The 14,089-nt window shown below is 43.5% G+C and overlaps 1 protein-coding gene across 1 annotated transcript in view; it reads left to right on the top strand.

Annotated features, from left to right (window-relative positions):
- Nucleotides 1-12,091, top strand: part of KANSL1L (KAT8 regulatory NSL complex subunit 1 like) — a gene marked incomplete at its 5' end in the record, with an annotated part of 59,905 nt that extends 47,814 nt beyond the window's left edge. The window contains 6 exons of the mRNA XM_084264694.1: nucleotides 1,268-1,392; nucleotides 2,232-2,286; nucleotides 7,770-7,888; nucleotides 9,307-9,487; nucleotides 10,094-10,396; nucleotides 10,493-12,091. Coding sequence (XP_084120820.1) covers nucleotides 1,268-1,392; nucleotides 2,232-2,286; nucleotides 7,770-7,888; nucleotides 9,307-9,487; nucleotides 10,094-10,342 — 729 coding nt within the window. The 3' untranslated portion in view covers nucleotides 10,343-10,396; nucleotides 10,493-12,091. The remainder of the gene's footprint in view (nucleotides 1-1,267; nucleotides 1,393-2,231; nucleotides 2,287-7,769; nucleotides 7,889-9,306; nucleotides 9,488-10,093; nucleotides 10,397-10,492) is intronic.
- Between the last annotated feature and the right edge of the window lie 1,998 nt (nucleotides 12,092-14,089).

A 14,089-nucleotide genomic window follows, 5' to 3' on the forward strand; every position in this document is an offset into this window, starting at 1 on the left:
AACTAAGTGGATTGCATGAAGTAACTCATTCTAGTTAGAATACATGGGGTTCCTAAAATGCATATGTCCTTTTGAAAGAATTGCGCAGATCATACAAGTGGAGTATAAATTCAGTTTATTATCATTGAGGGGTATGTGTCCCCTAAATTATGTCATTAACTATACAGTGATTTAAGTTCCCAGTTTTCACAAGAGTTCTTATGACCCTTTTTTCTTGGTGCAGCTACATAAAATGGCATCATTGTGCAAAAGTAGTCATAGAATATGTGAACTCTCAGCTGTGTTATGTAAAACCTCCTGCACAGAACTACAGGTAAAATCTCTGGTATATAAATTTGCAGAGAAGCAGCACAGCTCTGGTTCAGTGAAGTCCCTGCAGAAGCAGAATTTGTTGTACTGGAATTCATAGAGAATTTAATAGTAATATCCAGAGTTCAGTCCCACAGTTCTGCCAAGCATAGTGCTATACTGGTGCTCTGTAAGTCGTCCTGTTTCAATCTGGTGATGATTCCTGGAGTGATGAGTTTAAATCCGCGTCCCCAGTGCAGCTATGACAATGCACTCTCCTTTCTTCCCTTGCTTGAGCAGACCATCATCAAATTACACCTAAATGAGCACTTTAGACTAGATTGCTTCCATTAACATTCAGCTAGAAATCGAGATCTTGTAATTTAGAATGTATTGTGATTTAAAACTAAACTTTCTTCTCTAATCGAGGAACTTCAGTTTTTGACTCACGTAGGTCCCATGCACTCGTGGGCAGTGACCACCACCAGGAAATCTGCTACCATCACAGCTAAGAAATTCAGTTTCTGCCTTTTGCACATCTCCCATAAAACCACTTTCCAAGGAAATTGTTCTTCACTGCTAAATGTATCCTCATGCTGTTGGAATTCTTAATTGTATCATACCAAATACCACTTAGGTTAAATAAAGGTCATTTTTGTAGACCAAACATTATGGAGAAAGCAGAATTAACTTCAAACTTCTCCTAAGTATTGCAAATTAACTGTAACTGAAATCAAGGAAAGGAAACTCCCACTGATTTCAGTAAGAGTTATGGCAGTGAGAAGTAAATCTCAGAGATGAGATGGGTTTAAGATGTTTAGATTCATCGGGGTGGAGGAAGTCAAAAGTCACAGAGCCACTAGAAAATGCATTCAGGTTACAGACTTTCTCCTCATGTAGTTCTAATGTTTCTCAGCTATCTTTTACTGCCTGTGATCAGAGCTGCTGAATCTCCTCTTGCATTGATTATATTCTACAGCATAACTCCAGGAGGAGGCTGAGAAGTGAGAGCTCCTATGATATTGACAACATTGTTATTCCAATGTCGCTGGTGGCGCCATCAAAGTTGGAGAAACTACAGTACAAAGAAATCCTTACCCCCAGGTTTGTTCATGGCCTTCTGAGCTGCAAAGAAGATACCATAATGAACATGGGGAGGCTAACTAAGGATTATCATCAACATGTAGTTAGATAATTTTACAGTATGAAGAGGATAATTTCATGCACTTGGGGTTTTCTTTCTGTACACTTCCATTTGTGTGACTGGAGCAGTGGGAGGACTGGACAGCTGATAGGGAAATAGTCTGATACACACAGGCTAGCTAAAAATAGAAACAGGCTTATACCATCTTAATTGTAGTGATAGTTGTGGCCTTGAATGTGCTGTAAGGCTGACGTGCTCTGAATGGTTATTGGGAGGTTGCTGTCTTTTTTGTGTGTTACAGTTCATAAAGAAAATCGTTAACTATTTCCAGTGAATTAAACAGAAATGATTTTAGTGTATATTTAAAAAAAAATATCCATTCTGATACATTAGAATAAGTTTAATTTTTGCCATGAGTCTAGATACATACCTTTAAATTTTTTTTTAGAAAAACAACCTCTTTAGATTGCTAAAATACAGTAAAAACAGCTAAATTCAGTTCCATATTTTCCATCTGTAATTTATTTGCTTTTATATAGTCTTTTAAGCTTAAAATATTATTAAGACTCTATTGGATAGCTTAAAGACCATGTTGGAAACAGAAAATTGGAATTTTGGGCATTGTTATCGGCACCTTAAATTTTAAGTTATTTTATTTGAAAGAAATTTTGAAGCAAAAGCAGTGTTGAAGAAGGATTAGCTAACAAAATACCACAGAAACAGTAGAGTCATCTCTACTGGTGAAATAATGAAACAGCTCCTAGGTAAACTAATTTTACTTTCCTTGTCTCATTTTTAGCTGGAGAGTTGTTGAATTCCAGCCTTTAGAAGGATCTCATACGGACGAAGAAGAGGTAGGCTGTATTTTAATTAAACCACGAGTTTTTAATTAAACTACATATAAGTAGGATAATCAGTATATATTTTCCAAAGTCACTGACTTCATGCAAATCCTGGTGAGTTTCAAATTTCAAAAGTACAGTGCTGAGTATCAGATTTGGAAAACACATCTCATCTCACTCTACTTCCATCACCCCGTAGCAGATAACAGCAGTGTGAGTATATCTGTTAATAAGCATCATTGACTTGTTTGGCTTTTCTGTGCATTGCTGCTGGTCCTGTCAGTGCTCCCAAAGGGTTCCTTTGGTCAGGTCTCCTGCTCCCCAGCCTCCCAGCGTGACTGTCTCTTTGGGCTATAATGTCTGTCCTTCTCTCTCATCCTCTTCTTTCATGGCCAGTTCCCATGACCTGTTGCACATCAGGAGGTGATTAGGCATTTTGCCTGTGGGCCCAGCAGGTTTCCTCAGTCTTCTCCTCAGTGTTCATCTTCCTGCAACCCTCTTGTTGGGAACAAACTTCTTTCTGCTTTGTTAGGGACAATGTAACTGCTTGCCTCTTGAGTTAGGTTTACATGTTGTGTGCTGCTGTTGCTTCCTCCAGACAGAAGAATCTACCTTTTTTTTCTGGGGAATGTAGGTGGACTTTGGAGCTTGGTGTCTTTTTCTCCCCTGATCAGGGGTTTAAGGCGTTTGCTAACCCCAGTGCCAATGTACCAGCAGGTCTGGTCTCCAGGATAGTTTTCTGTCCTTCCAATCTCTTTGTGGCTTCATTTCCAGAAACCAGGAAGCTTTGCTGTCCTTTAGGCATGTCTGATCTCCGTCCAGGCTCATTATCAGCTGTTGTAACCGTAGGACTTGTATTCCCCCCTTCATCCACAATATCTGTTCTTGAGCTGCTTTTCCAGAGAACCTCCACAAACAGCATCAGGTGCCTTAGTAGTAGAAAAAGATCGCATTTGGGTAGCGGCACATCAGGTTATGCTAAACACAGCGAACAAATTGAATCATTATGCCACTCCCTGGGAGTAGAAAAGACACTCTTCACAAAGGCACCAGCATCCTCGGAGTTTTACTAAGTCTGTAGCTGCCTGCCCTTTCCTTTCAGAGACCATCATGGCCTAGGGTCCCTGCCTGGTGCAGCTGCGCTCATGTGGCGCCAAACTCTTGGGTCAGAATGAAATGAAAAGCTTACTCTGTCCCTGCCCTTTCTCATGCACTTGAGAAATTCTTGTGAAATCTACTCCTCAGGTTTATGTCACCTCCACCACTGCCTTTTGGTTTGGTACCATCTCTGCCAGCAGGAAATAGGCCCGATCTTCTTTTGTAGTGAGAAGGACAAATTACATACGCAGGAGAACTCCCCTGCGAGGATCTTTAATTAAACCATTTGGAGAATAGCTAATAAGGCAGCAAGGGCACGCTGTCCCTTGAGAATCTATTGTTCATTGCTCTCTCTTCATCCTGGTGTCAGGGAGGGGGATATAGTTTCAACAGTGCTTTGCCTACAGGGCTTCAAGGAACTTCCTTGGAAGACTCAGTGGATTTCGTGTTCAGACCCCATCCAGATGGCTTACCTTGTGTACTTGCAATGTATTTTGCTGTAAGGACTTCAGGGTGTCTCTCTAAAGCTCATGGACTAACCTTTCATTTAGTAGCCCTCCCAGTACATTTGTATTTGTCAAGACTAGTTGATCCTGTATGATTCATCCACTGGCCAGGAAAGAACTACAAAGCAGCTTCGCCTCCTGCTGTGGTCCACTGCTTCTGTTTTGTCTGTCAGCTGCCGGGTAGAACAAGGGAAGAGAAATAAATGTTAGACAAGAGAAAAATGCTAAAGATCTGGTTTGTCTAAGTCATCCTTTGCCAATTCTCCCCCTTTCCTTTTGGGATTGTGTTAATTGGTTTGGAAGCTTTTCAGAGTACTGAGGAAAAGGTGGTTGTCCAATTGTAATTCTTCCACTTCCTCGCTTTAGATTTTAGGCTGAGTTAGATTTGTTGCTGTTGGAAAAAGACACAGGAAAACAGCAGGATTACATTCTGCATTTGCTGCACTCACCCTCTTGAAATTGTTCCACCCACTGACATCAAGGCAAGCTCCAGCAGATCAGATCATTTGGGAAGGACAAGAGAGGGCAAAAATGTACCGTGGGCTTAGATATAAAGTAAGCTTTTTCTCTGCTTTCCAATGCATAACAGCCTGTGGTGGTACTCTGTTTGTGATTCTTCTTTGCCTGTCTTATCTGTGGCTAAAATTAAAATTTAGGGAGCTGTCCTTGTGTCAGACAGCAGTTAGGAATGTCTTCTACTTGATACCTTTTTTTGTCCCCCTTTTTTTTCCTCCTCTCTTTCATTTTAAGGCTTTCAATGCAACAACCTGTATCCATGTGATAGACTAGCACCCAAAGTTTCCCGTAGTTACAAAAAACTTGAGGTCCCAAAATTGTCATATTCCTCAGGGGCAGTGCTTCCAAGGACAGGAACTCAGGACTCCCTGAACGTCAGGCTATTCGCCATGCTTTTTTTGAGTACAAAAAGCTTACCTTTTTTGGGTGCTTAATTTTTGTTTCTAGATATTTTGCCTTACAAGGACAAACATAACAGCTGGGCAATGCAAAAGTTAATCCGGTATCTATGCCTACTCCCTTACTTGCTCTAAAAATACTTAGTTTTTAGAAATAGAGCATTTGAGTTTCCTGCTTTGCATGTATGAATTTGCAGTCTGTTATTGCTTTAAGGCATGGGAGGGTGTGGCACGGGTTTTCCTGTTTTATTTTCTTTTTAATTTGCTTTATCCAGGTTAAAGTTTCTGGCCAGGCATGGTTGTAAAGCAGTGTTCAAGTTTATTTTTTAGTTGTTTTAGTAATGACAAATACTTTGAATTAATCTGTGCGCAATTAGTTTTGCGTAAGTGTTTTCATGGCCTGTGACTCAGTGTTTCCCGCGAAGCCAAGGACTGAAACACACAGACTCTGTTGTTTTGAGAACCTTTCAGAAATATTCCTGGTGCTGTTCAATATTAATGCATGGTGCCTTGTAGCTTAACTAGATGGGATGAGGGGATCCAAATCTTGCTTTAAGTCTTTTTTTCTCTGAGTGAAATCATTAGACGTGCCTCGCAAACAGTTCTTCCTAATAGTCTTCTCTCTCAACATCACTGCCAGATCCATCTGCTGAGGAGTGACAGTTCTTTTGTCCTTTTTCAAACCAACCTTAGTGTGTATGTGTGGAAATCAAATTTCTCCATTTATAGCAACTTTAAGTTAACCTAAAGTAGGTGAAGGATAAAGTGTCAGAAAGGGCGGCGGGTGTACTGCACCAAGTAGAGACCTTTTACTCTGATACGATTTTTAACACTAGAACAAAGAATAATTTTTAAATAAGAAAACCTATTGCTCATTAGTCTTCAATGGGATAGGATAAAACCAATTTTAAATAAACAAGTCCTTAAATCTGCTATAATTAGCTGTGGAAAAGGAACAGTAAAGCTTACTTCTGTATTTTTTCAAAACTCTTCGCTTGGAGAGGAATGTAGACTTTGATTTTTGAAACGAAGCTTGTTAAAATGAAGTTCTTCCCAGCGTGAAGAGTTCTGGCAATTTGCTAAGAAAAGTATTTTCAAAGTCTTAAGTTTTTCTGTAAAAATTATCTTTTGTTTCCACTTCAAAGGAAATCTGAGCACACAGAAAAATCCCGAATTTTCCCTTAGGGAATAGCACTTTTGTAGTTCATAAAATTCTCACTTTCACGCTATACATCACTGACCTTGGAAAGACAGGCTCTGAACTGGGATGCAGCCCCATACCAATGCCATCCAAGTGACAGAGCTGGTGAATTCCAGAGAGAGGAGGAAACCCATTTAGTTGGCTTGTGTGAAAGGAAACCAGCAGCTAAAAAAGTTGTTTGTTTAACATAAATAAATAAAAGCAAGGAGGAGTCTTCAGAAAGCGGTCATGAGACAGGCAAACAAAGCAGGCCTGTTTGTCCAAAGGTTCCTGTCGAGTGCTGGGCTGCGGAGGCACTGGGCAGCTACAGTTCAGGAGGACAGCAGGTCCTGTGGCCATTTCAGATGGCAATGAAGTCTTTGGGATCCTGTGCAACACCCCAGCTAAAGTTTATTGTACAACTTCACTTGCAGCAGCATAAATGCATTGTAAGGCTTCGTTCGTATCCGTAAGGGATGTGAACTGCCTCGGTGCTGCTGGGACTCAGGCAAAGAATGGCTTCTGCAGGAGCTCTCAGGGCCAGAGCAGAGGGCTTCCACCTCACAGTGTAACCTGTATGGTTTGGTACTTCCTGGCGCTACAGGGAGGACTCTGTGTTTCATTCTGTACTTTATCAGATTCAGATGGAAGATAAATGGTTTTATTTGTGTAACACCACTGAGGGGTTTGCTTTATAGAAAGGATTAAATGTATTTTCTGTGACCCCACTATTATTGGTATAATCCCTGACCAGGACTGATCTGGCAGTGCAGCTTCACAGCCTCCATGCCCAGGAATTGTTCCTGCCTAAAATTTCTCTGCTTTTGAGCTGGGAGTGGCTGGCAAAAAAAAAAAAAAAAAAAACAAACCCAAAAAAAACCCCACAAAAAAAATCAATTCACAGCTGCAGTGCTCATATGCTGTTGCCAACCGTAGGCTTTTAGGTGAACTTTGAGGAGGGTGAATGGTTTGGGGCACTCAGATGTACTCTGAGCTGTGCTGGAGGGGTCCAGCCAAGAGCTCGCGCTGCCATCTGGGGAGCGAGAGGAAAGGAGGCAGAGTGCACCTCACCCAGCCGTGGCAAAATTCTTGGACGGAAGAATGAAGATGGCTCTGTCAAAGTGAAAGGTGAATGTGACAGCTCCAGGTGAGGAGTTTTACCTAAAAAGCTTTCTCTTGTTTGACTGCAAGCAGTCATATCCAGGCTGTTTTAAAACTGTACCAGGGTCATGCAAATCATTTGCTAAGTAATAGTCTCTCTGAAGCAGAAACCATTTTTCTGCTTGGTTTCGTACCAGGAATGCGGCACCTCAGGTTTTCTGAGTTCCTCTCAGTGCAGAGCTATGAAGTCCTTGGTGATCACAGAGCTGTTTCTCCTTGCTTAAAGAGCACCTAGCAAATCCTGCTGCCTCCCAGCCTCCTAAAGCAACCTCTGGAAACTCCTGGAATTTTTGCTTCTCCTTTTTTTACGTGCTTTTAATACTGCCTTGATTTGCAGATGAATCCTTTCTGCCTCTCACCATAAAGATGCATTAGTTGTATGGGGGTGTAATTTCTCTACCCATTCAGATCAACCACAGAGGTGTTAATAACATGAAAGTGACAGCACCTTACTTAGGAGAGCTCAGTGACAGCATAAACTGAATATGTGTTTTGATGTGCCTGTGTATCACAAGCATGTGTTGTGTTGCCTCCTCATTTGCTGAACAGACCTCTGCAGAGCTGTATCTATCTGCTGCCTTTGTTGCTAGTGATGTTCACAATCATGGCAGCGGCTGTCCCTGTGTTTCGTTACAGGTAGAAGATCTGTCAGATGAAGTGTTTTCCTTACGTCACACAAAGTACGAAAAACGAGAGCGAGCACGGTGGTCGCTGTGGGAGCAGAGCCGCTGGCCCAGAAGGAATAGCAGGCAGGTGTACTGATTTGATAGGAGCCTTCCTATTGACCCACTGGTGTCGGGGTTGGTACAGCAGTCTCACAAACCCTGTCACAGAGAACTTTAAAAATGAGGGCACTCCTCTTTAATTAACTCGTCAGGGACAGTCCCAGGTATGTGTGGGTTTGTGGCCTGAAAGGGAAGACATACACACTCACGGAAATCTGGCATGTTAGTGCCCTGGTATCAGCGAATAAAAACCTTACTCCGGGCTGAACGCAGCTCTGCTGGTTGTGCCACTCCCAGTTACCGTGGCTTTAGCCACTGAGTGGAACGTGAGCCATCCTTCACTCACCTGACTTACCTGGGTGTCCGCTGCACTTAGAGGGTGTGCTACTGAATGGGCCTGGGCTGCTTAAAAAAGTCAGCATGTGAGAAAGTTTAATTGTCACAGGCTTGCTGTATGGCACAAAACTCATCAGAAAAGAGTACTGCCTAAGAGCAAACATCATAAAGCTGCATCTGCGATTTGGCTCTGGGAAAATGATTCCCATAAGCCACTTAAGAATCTGGCAGGACAAAAAGCATCCTAATAAATGCTGGGTAACTTTTTCTGCTATTTATCATATGCTTGTGTCCAATCTTGGCCAAAAGTGAATCGTGTCACTATGGATATATAGACAAAGATTTTATTTTTTTAATGCAGAATAAAATTAGAGCTAAACCTTATTAAGGAAATGAATTTTAAGCCATTTTGAACATTTGAAAGAAACCTTTAAAGGTGTATGGAAAAATGCAAGTTCTGTATGTGCCTTTAATTTTGAAGCTCTACAAACTCCTTGGTGAAATCTACATGCTACTTGAATTCAGAAGTAAAACTGCCATCAGCACGAGCAAGGCTGGGTTTCCCCCTGGCATTTAAGCCACATGCCGGTATTTTATATCTAGTTCAAATTTGCATTAAAGGCCAGGTAAACATTTTTAATCTTAGGAAATTATTCTGATTGCTTTGGAGAGGACTCCAGAGCAGAGCTGGGAAAGGGGGGAGCCCAAGGACCTGCTGTTTCTTCTCATATTACTTTGGCACAGTCTGCCAACAGTGCAGCGTGGACTCCAGAGACTCCTACGACTGGTGCCACATTCCCCTGAGTGGGAGCAGCCCACAAGTGACTTCTGCCCAAAATTACCGTTCTGGTGAGCATGTGGAGCAAGGAGCAGGCCCAGGCATCAGCTCTTCTGCAGCCAGAGTGCCTGTTCCAGACCAGTTTTGTCCAGTTAGCTCCTCCATCTAGCACTTCGCTTTGGCTTGGGCTGAGGTTGTCATGGACCATGTGTGTTTGCATCTGCTCTTCTGACTTAACCAAGCAGGACATAGGTAGTGCATATGGAGAAACTGAATGCTTGGAAGGGAAAGGGCAGACAGTAGCTCTTAATACTTGTTTCTTACCCTGCACTAGATCTTACAGCAAAAATGCTGATGGACGGCACAGCCAAGATGCGGTGCAGAAAGACCACCACAGCAGCTCTGGTGCCTCACTGCATTGTGCTGCTGAACCTGTTCCCAACTCAACTTTGGAAGCTCACAGCTCGCTCTGTTCAGGAAGTGCACAGCTCCACGGGGAAAGCCAGGAAGTGAAGGTGGGTGCTTCCAACAGCTTCTCTATCTGGTCAGGTCTTCAGTGGCCATTCCCTCTAACCTAAAACAAGGAACCTGAACACATCCTCCCAGTTTACTGATCAGCAGCACCTCAGGCTCTCACCCCAGTTTTAAGCAGACCAAACCTTAGCGCTCCTGTTTAGAACTAGAATTAAGCCCAGGCCATGTCAATAGGTGACCACTGCATTGCTCGGGCCACGTTGTAGAGGTGACTGTGGCAGCCCCGGGATCAGGGATGATGGATCTTTTCTCAGGGATGTCAGCCAGGGTTCCAGATTGGGCTGACCGTTACAGCGTCAGGTATCCTGATGGTCTTCAACCATGGAAAAGAGCTTCCTCCTTCCTGTACAGTGCCTGTTCAATTGTAGCTCTGTTACTTGTTCAAAACCGCATGAAGCCGGCTTACACAGACAGCTGGTGCCTAGCAGTGTCGTATTCTTTATCTGCAAACATTGTACAGACAGACACTTGTTTGTTACTTGATAGCAGATCGTTCAGCACATAGCTAATCAGTTCGGACTCAGCTGAAACCCCCTTCTCCCCCTTTTCTCTTGCACTCTCACTCCTCCCCTTCTGATTCCTTTCAGTCTGGGCTGTGGGAACCTCGAGTTTTTCCACTGAGAGATGAAGAGGTAGAAGCTTTACTGTGCCAAGATCAAATAACGAATCAGACTGAAATGTCAAGTGCGGCTTTTCCCAGTGACTCGCTCTGTACTTCAAGCACGCCTGTTGGTTTGCCAGACAACGGCTATCCACCAAGAAAACAATCAACTGAGGAGTTGGAAGACTGCGAAAATGCTTGCCTGGGAATCAGCAACACAAGAAAACAAAGGTGACAGGGAATAATGTGGTTCATTAAGAAAGCCAATTAAGGTGGAGAAAAGTGTAAGGTAAAATCTCTCTTGTTCACACAGCATATGACAGCACAATTCAAAAACCTTTGCAGTAGCTGCATATAATATATTTTCTTTCTTGCTTTGTAACAGGCAGGATAAATCCCAAAGACAACACTTTCTTCTTCCTGAACCCCAAGAGAAAGTAATTATTTCAAGCTGGAAGTCTAATATTCCCAGTGTCGGGAGTGGGCACACATAAATTGCTGGCACCATTCACTTTCTGTTGTCATATTGCCACACTTGTTAATAATCATCCTTTTCTGTTGTGTTTGTCTTCAAATGCATTTCTGGTTCTAGTGGATTCTGGTGCAGCAGAACATGCTGCTGTCTACCTTAACCAACAACTTCAACTGAACACAGAAAAACTACTTGGAAAAGAATAGCAGGGAGAAGGGTTAGCATCAGATTATCTTCCTGTGTGGTGTGACCACGGGGCAAAAAAATCTGTCTCTCCACGTGTGCGTAAGCCACATGTAAGGTCAGGGTAGGCAAGAACCAGCAGTTTCCAAGCAGATATTCTGGAAGCCTTGCATCTAGCTTAAAAAATCTGTGCTCAGCTCTCCGTAGTGCCAGGGCATGTTTCATATAGGTGTCCTCAAGCAATAAGATAGAAATAGGCCACTGCGTTTCAATAGTGGGTGTATCCGCTACTCAGAAAGTAGGGTGTCTGCTTCAGTCGTGTGGGTATAGAGGAAGAGAAGGGGAGTCCAGTCAAGTCAAATCAGTAATGCAGCTCTTTTGAATATTGTGGTTTGGGTCATCTTACTTCCTTAGTCCTTCGGTAGCAAATGAGGCTCGTAATATTTTGCTTTAATATGTTAAAGACAAAGTCTTGTTCCAGTTTCTGTACAGTGCCTTGTAAGAGTCTCGTAAGTATGCCAACATTTGGTGACTAGCTGAAAAGGAAAAGATGATTGATGCCTAGAAGACCAATAAAGAAAAAAAGCCCCAAAGCTTTCCATTGTGATGCTGGATAGATTTTTAATTTCCCAGAGAGTTCACAATGAGGAAAACAAAAGCAAGTTGTCTAAACTTGCATCAAATAGCGTAGTCTGGAATGTATCTGCAATCTCAATGACATTAACAAAGATTAAACATTGAATGTACGTATAATCCACCAACAGGAAGTTTTTCTGTGTAGCACAGTTGAAGGCAGTTTTATAGGAGTCTTGTTTTCTGTGCAAACCTTTCTTCCACATGTACTATCTGGAATGGCACTGGACAGATGATCCAGTTTAAGTGTCAATTTATCTGTTTTTGGTCAAAATGAGAGGAGATACACACTGGGCATCTGAGAGCAGTTCAGTAAAATTTCAACACTACAAAAACCTATTGCTACATTGTAGTTTATTGCACATTCTGATTATTTTTTTAAACACTTTTTTAACACTGGTTTGTCTTAAACTTGAATCTTGCCTCAATGTCTGATACAAATAATCTTTGATGCAAGGTTGGTTTTTTAATTAAAAGTTATTTCTATATATATGTTGTATATAGTCTGACTCTGCCATCCTTTTAGAGGTGAAGAAGTAGCAGTAACGCTTCCTCTTGGCACAGTGACCCGCTTGGCCAGAGAATGGCTTTGTGAACACCCTGGCAAGGCACTGGCCCCAAGCTTCATGGTCGTACTCGAGCTGTGCTAGTGCAAAGGTCCCCCCCAGCCTCTCAGTACAGAGGTGGATTTTTCCATCTCTCTTGTCCTGCATACATGTCTGGAAGAAGCTTCTGGAAGTTCCACAGCTCAAATGCTTTGCAGGTCTTTTCCCTACCTGTAGCCTTTCATTAAGATGTCTGATCAGACCAGCTCTCACCCAGCTTTGTGGTACAGTGAGGGTTTCCTGCTCGCTCTGATCCCTGGAATGCTGAGGAGCTGCTGCAGTTTCAGAGATGGGACAGACCAAGTAAACCAGCCATTGAGCCGCTCTGTGTGTCCTGAAGGTGCCACCAGGAAACAGAAGAAATGCAATCCAGCATTTCACAGGGAGGAGGATTCTTCTAGACAGAGGGGGTGGGGGTGGGGGTGGGGTAAGGGTGTTAAAATGAGGCCAAACCTAAACCTGTGCCAAAGGAAATGAGTTAACTGGGTCTGGTGGGCTGTAAAGCTGCTCATTTCCCAGCTGAGGTGCGCTCCCGAACCAGTGTGTTGGCTTTGGGTCTGTCCCAGAATTAAAGAAGCTGCTCATTGCCTTGCCAGCTGCAGGGGCTGCACAAGCTGCTATCAACACAATGCCAAGGGTAAGCACGTTTTCTTTGTCCCATTTAGTTCTTGTCAGCCATTGTGGGAACCAGCTAGTGCCTCACAGGGCAATAAAAGGGCTTGGCAAAGAACAGCCAGCAGCCAGACGATGGGAAAAAACAGGAAAAAATGCCTGGGGAAAATTATAAAAATGTCTATTTGGTCATTACCCCACTCCAGCAGCAGGCCCAGTTCCCTCCTTTCATCGATGGTCCCTGTGCTGCGTGCAGCTGCGACTGGCAGCCATACTCAAGGTATTGCCCACAGCCCTGTTCCCTGCAGTGCTGGACTCCCACTGCACAGCGCAGTTCTGCGGGTGGTGTGAGGACCTGCTGGTGGGAGCAGGCTGAGAGTGAAGAGCCAGGCTCAGGCTCTAATGCAGCACGGCTCCCCCCGCTCACTCCCCAAAATGACACTGGGGGGTTACAGTCTCACAAAGCAAGCCCATTCCCTTGCACTTCGTTTACCATTTCCAGTTACTGAGACAGGTTGGGTGTTTTGTTTTTTTTCTTTTTAAGGCCACTTATGTTCTGTTCCCTGCCACTGTGAGGGTGTAAACAGGTCATCTTTGCACCCAGGGCCTTAATGGAATGTAAGTACAAATACAAACTCCTGAGCCCTATTACAGTTAAGCTTTGCCTGCATGTGTACTGCAGATTTTTTTTTTTATCTTGCCTCAGGGCTGGGCGCTGTACCACCCTGTGGAGCACATGTCTGAGCCCAGCCTTACTCAGCTGTATCCCTTTCTTTTATCCCATGTTTTTTTTTCCCCAGTGTGGACAGAGCCCTTGCTCTGTCAGATCACCCTGGATGGCTCTAGACCATGTGACTTCATATCACCAGACCACGCTCTCCTGTGTTGCTGAAACTTTGCTTTATCAGAGCATTGCAACATCTAACGGTCCCGGGGTTTACTTGGCCCCATGCAGGCAGCAATTTTGGTTTACAGGGCAGTGCTCTGTTCAAGTCCTGCAGCTGCGGGGTTACGTGCTGCACACAGGAGGACAAGCCTGATCACAGCCTAACAGCTTACTCCTGTTAACAGACAGAGGCAAGAAACCAGGTGAGTCTTCAGCTTTGCTAAAAAGGCCAAATACCATTACTGTTACCTCCATAGATGTTACTTCCTCTGTGGTCGCTAACAGCGCAAAAGCAGCTGCAGAAACCTATCTGGGTGGGATTTATCCAGGAAGAAATAATACAGTCATTTTACTGTGTGATCTCTCCCTCCCACAACACTGCTGACTTGAGAGTGGAAGTGCAAACTACCAGGTTTAAACTAACAGCGACGTGACTACCACCTCTGCAGACGTGCAATGTGGCTCTCTGCTCAGTACTAAGTGTAGCATGTCAATTAACTGCCATGACTTGAGGGCTTGCTTCCCCCCTCCCCCCAACTCCCATTTAATTAAAACATTAATTAGTAAAAAACCCGCTGGTGGTCAGATTCC

The sequence above is a fragment of the Gallinula chloropus genome (genome assembly GCF_964237585.1).
Source record: "Gallinula chloropus genome assembly, chromosome: 5".
Classification (NCBI taxonomy): domain Eukaryota; kingdom Metazoa; phylum Chordata; class Aves; order Gruiformes; family Rallidae; genus Gallinula; species Gallinula chloropus.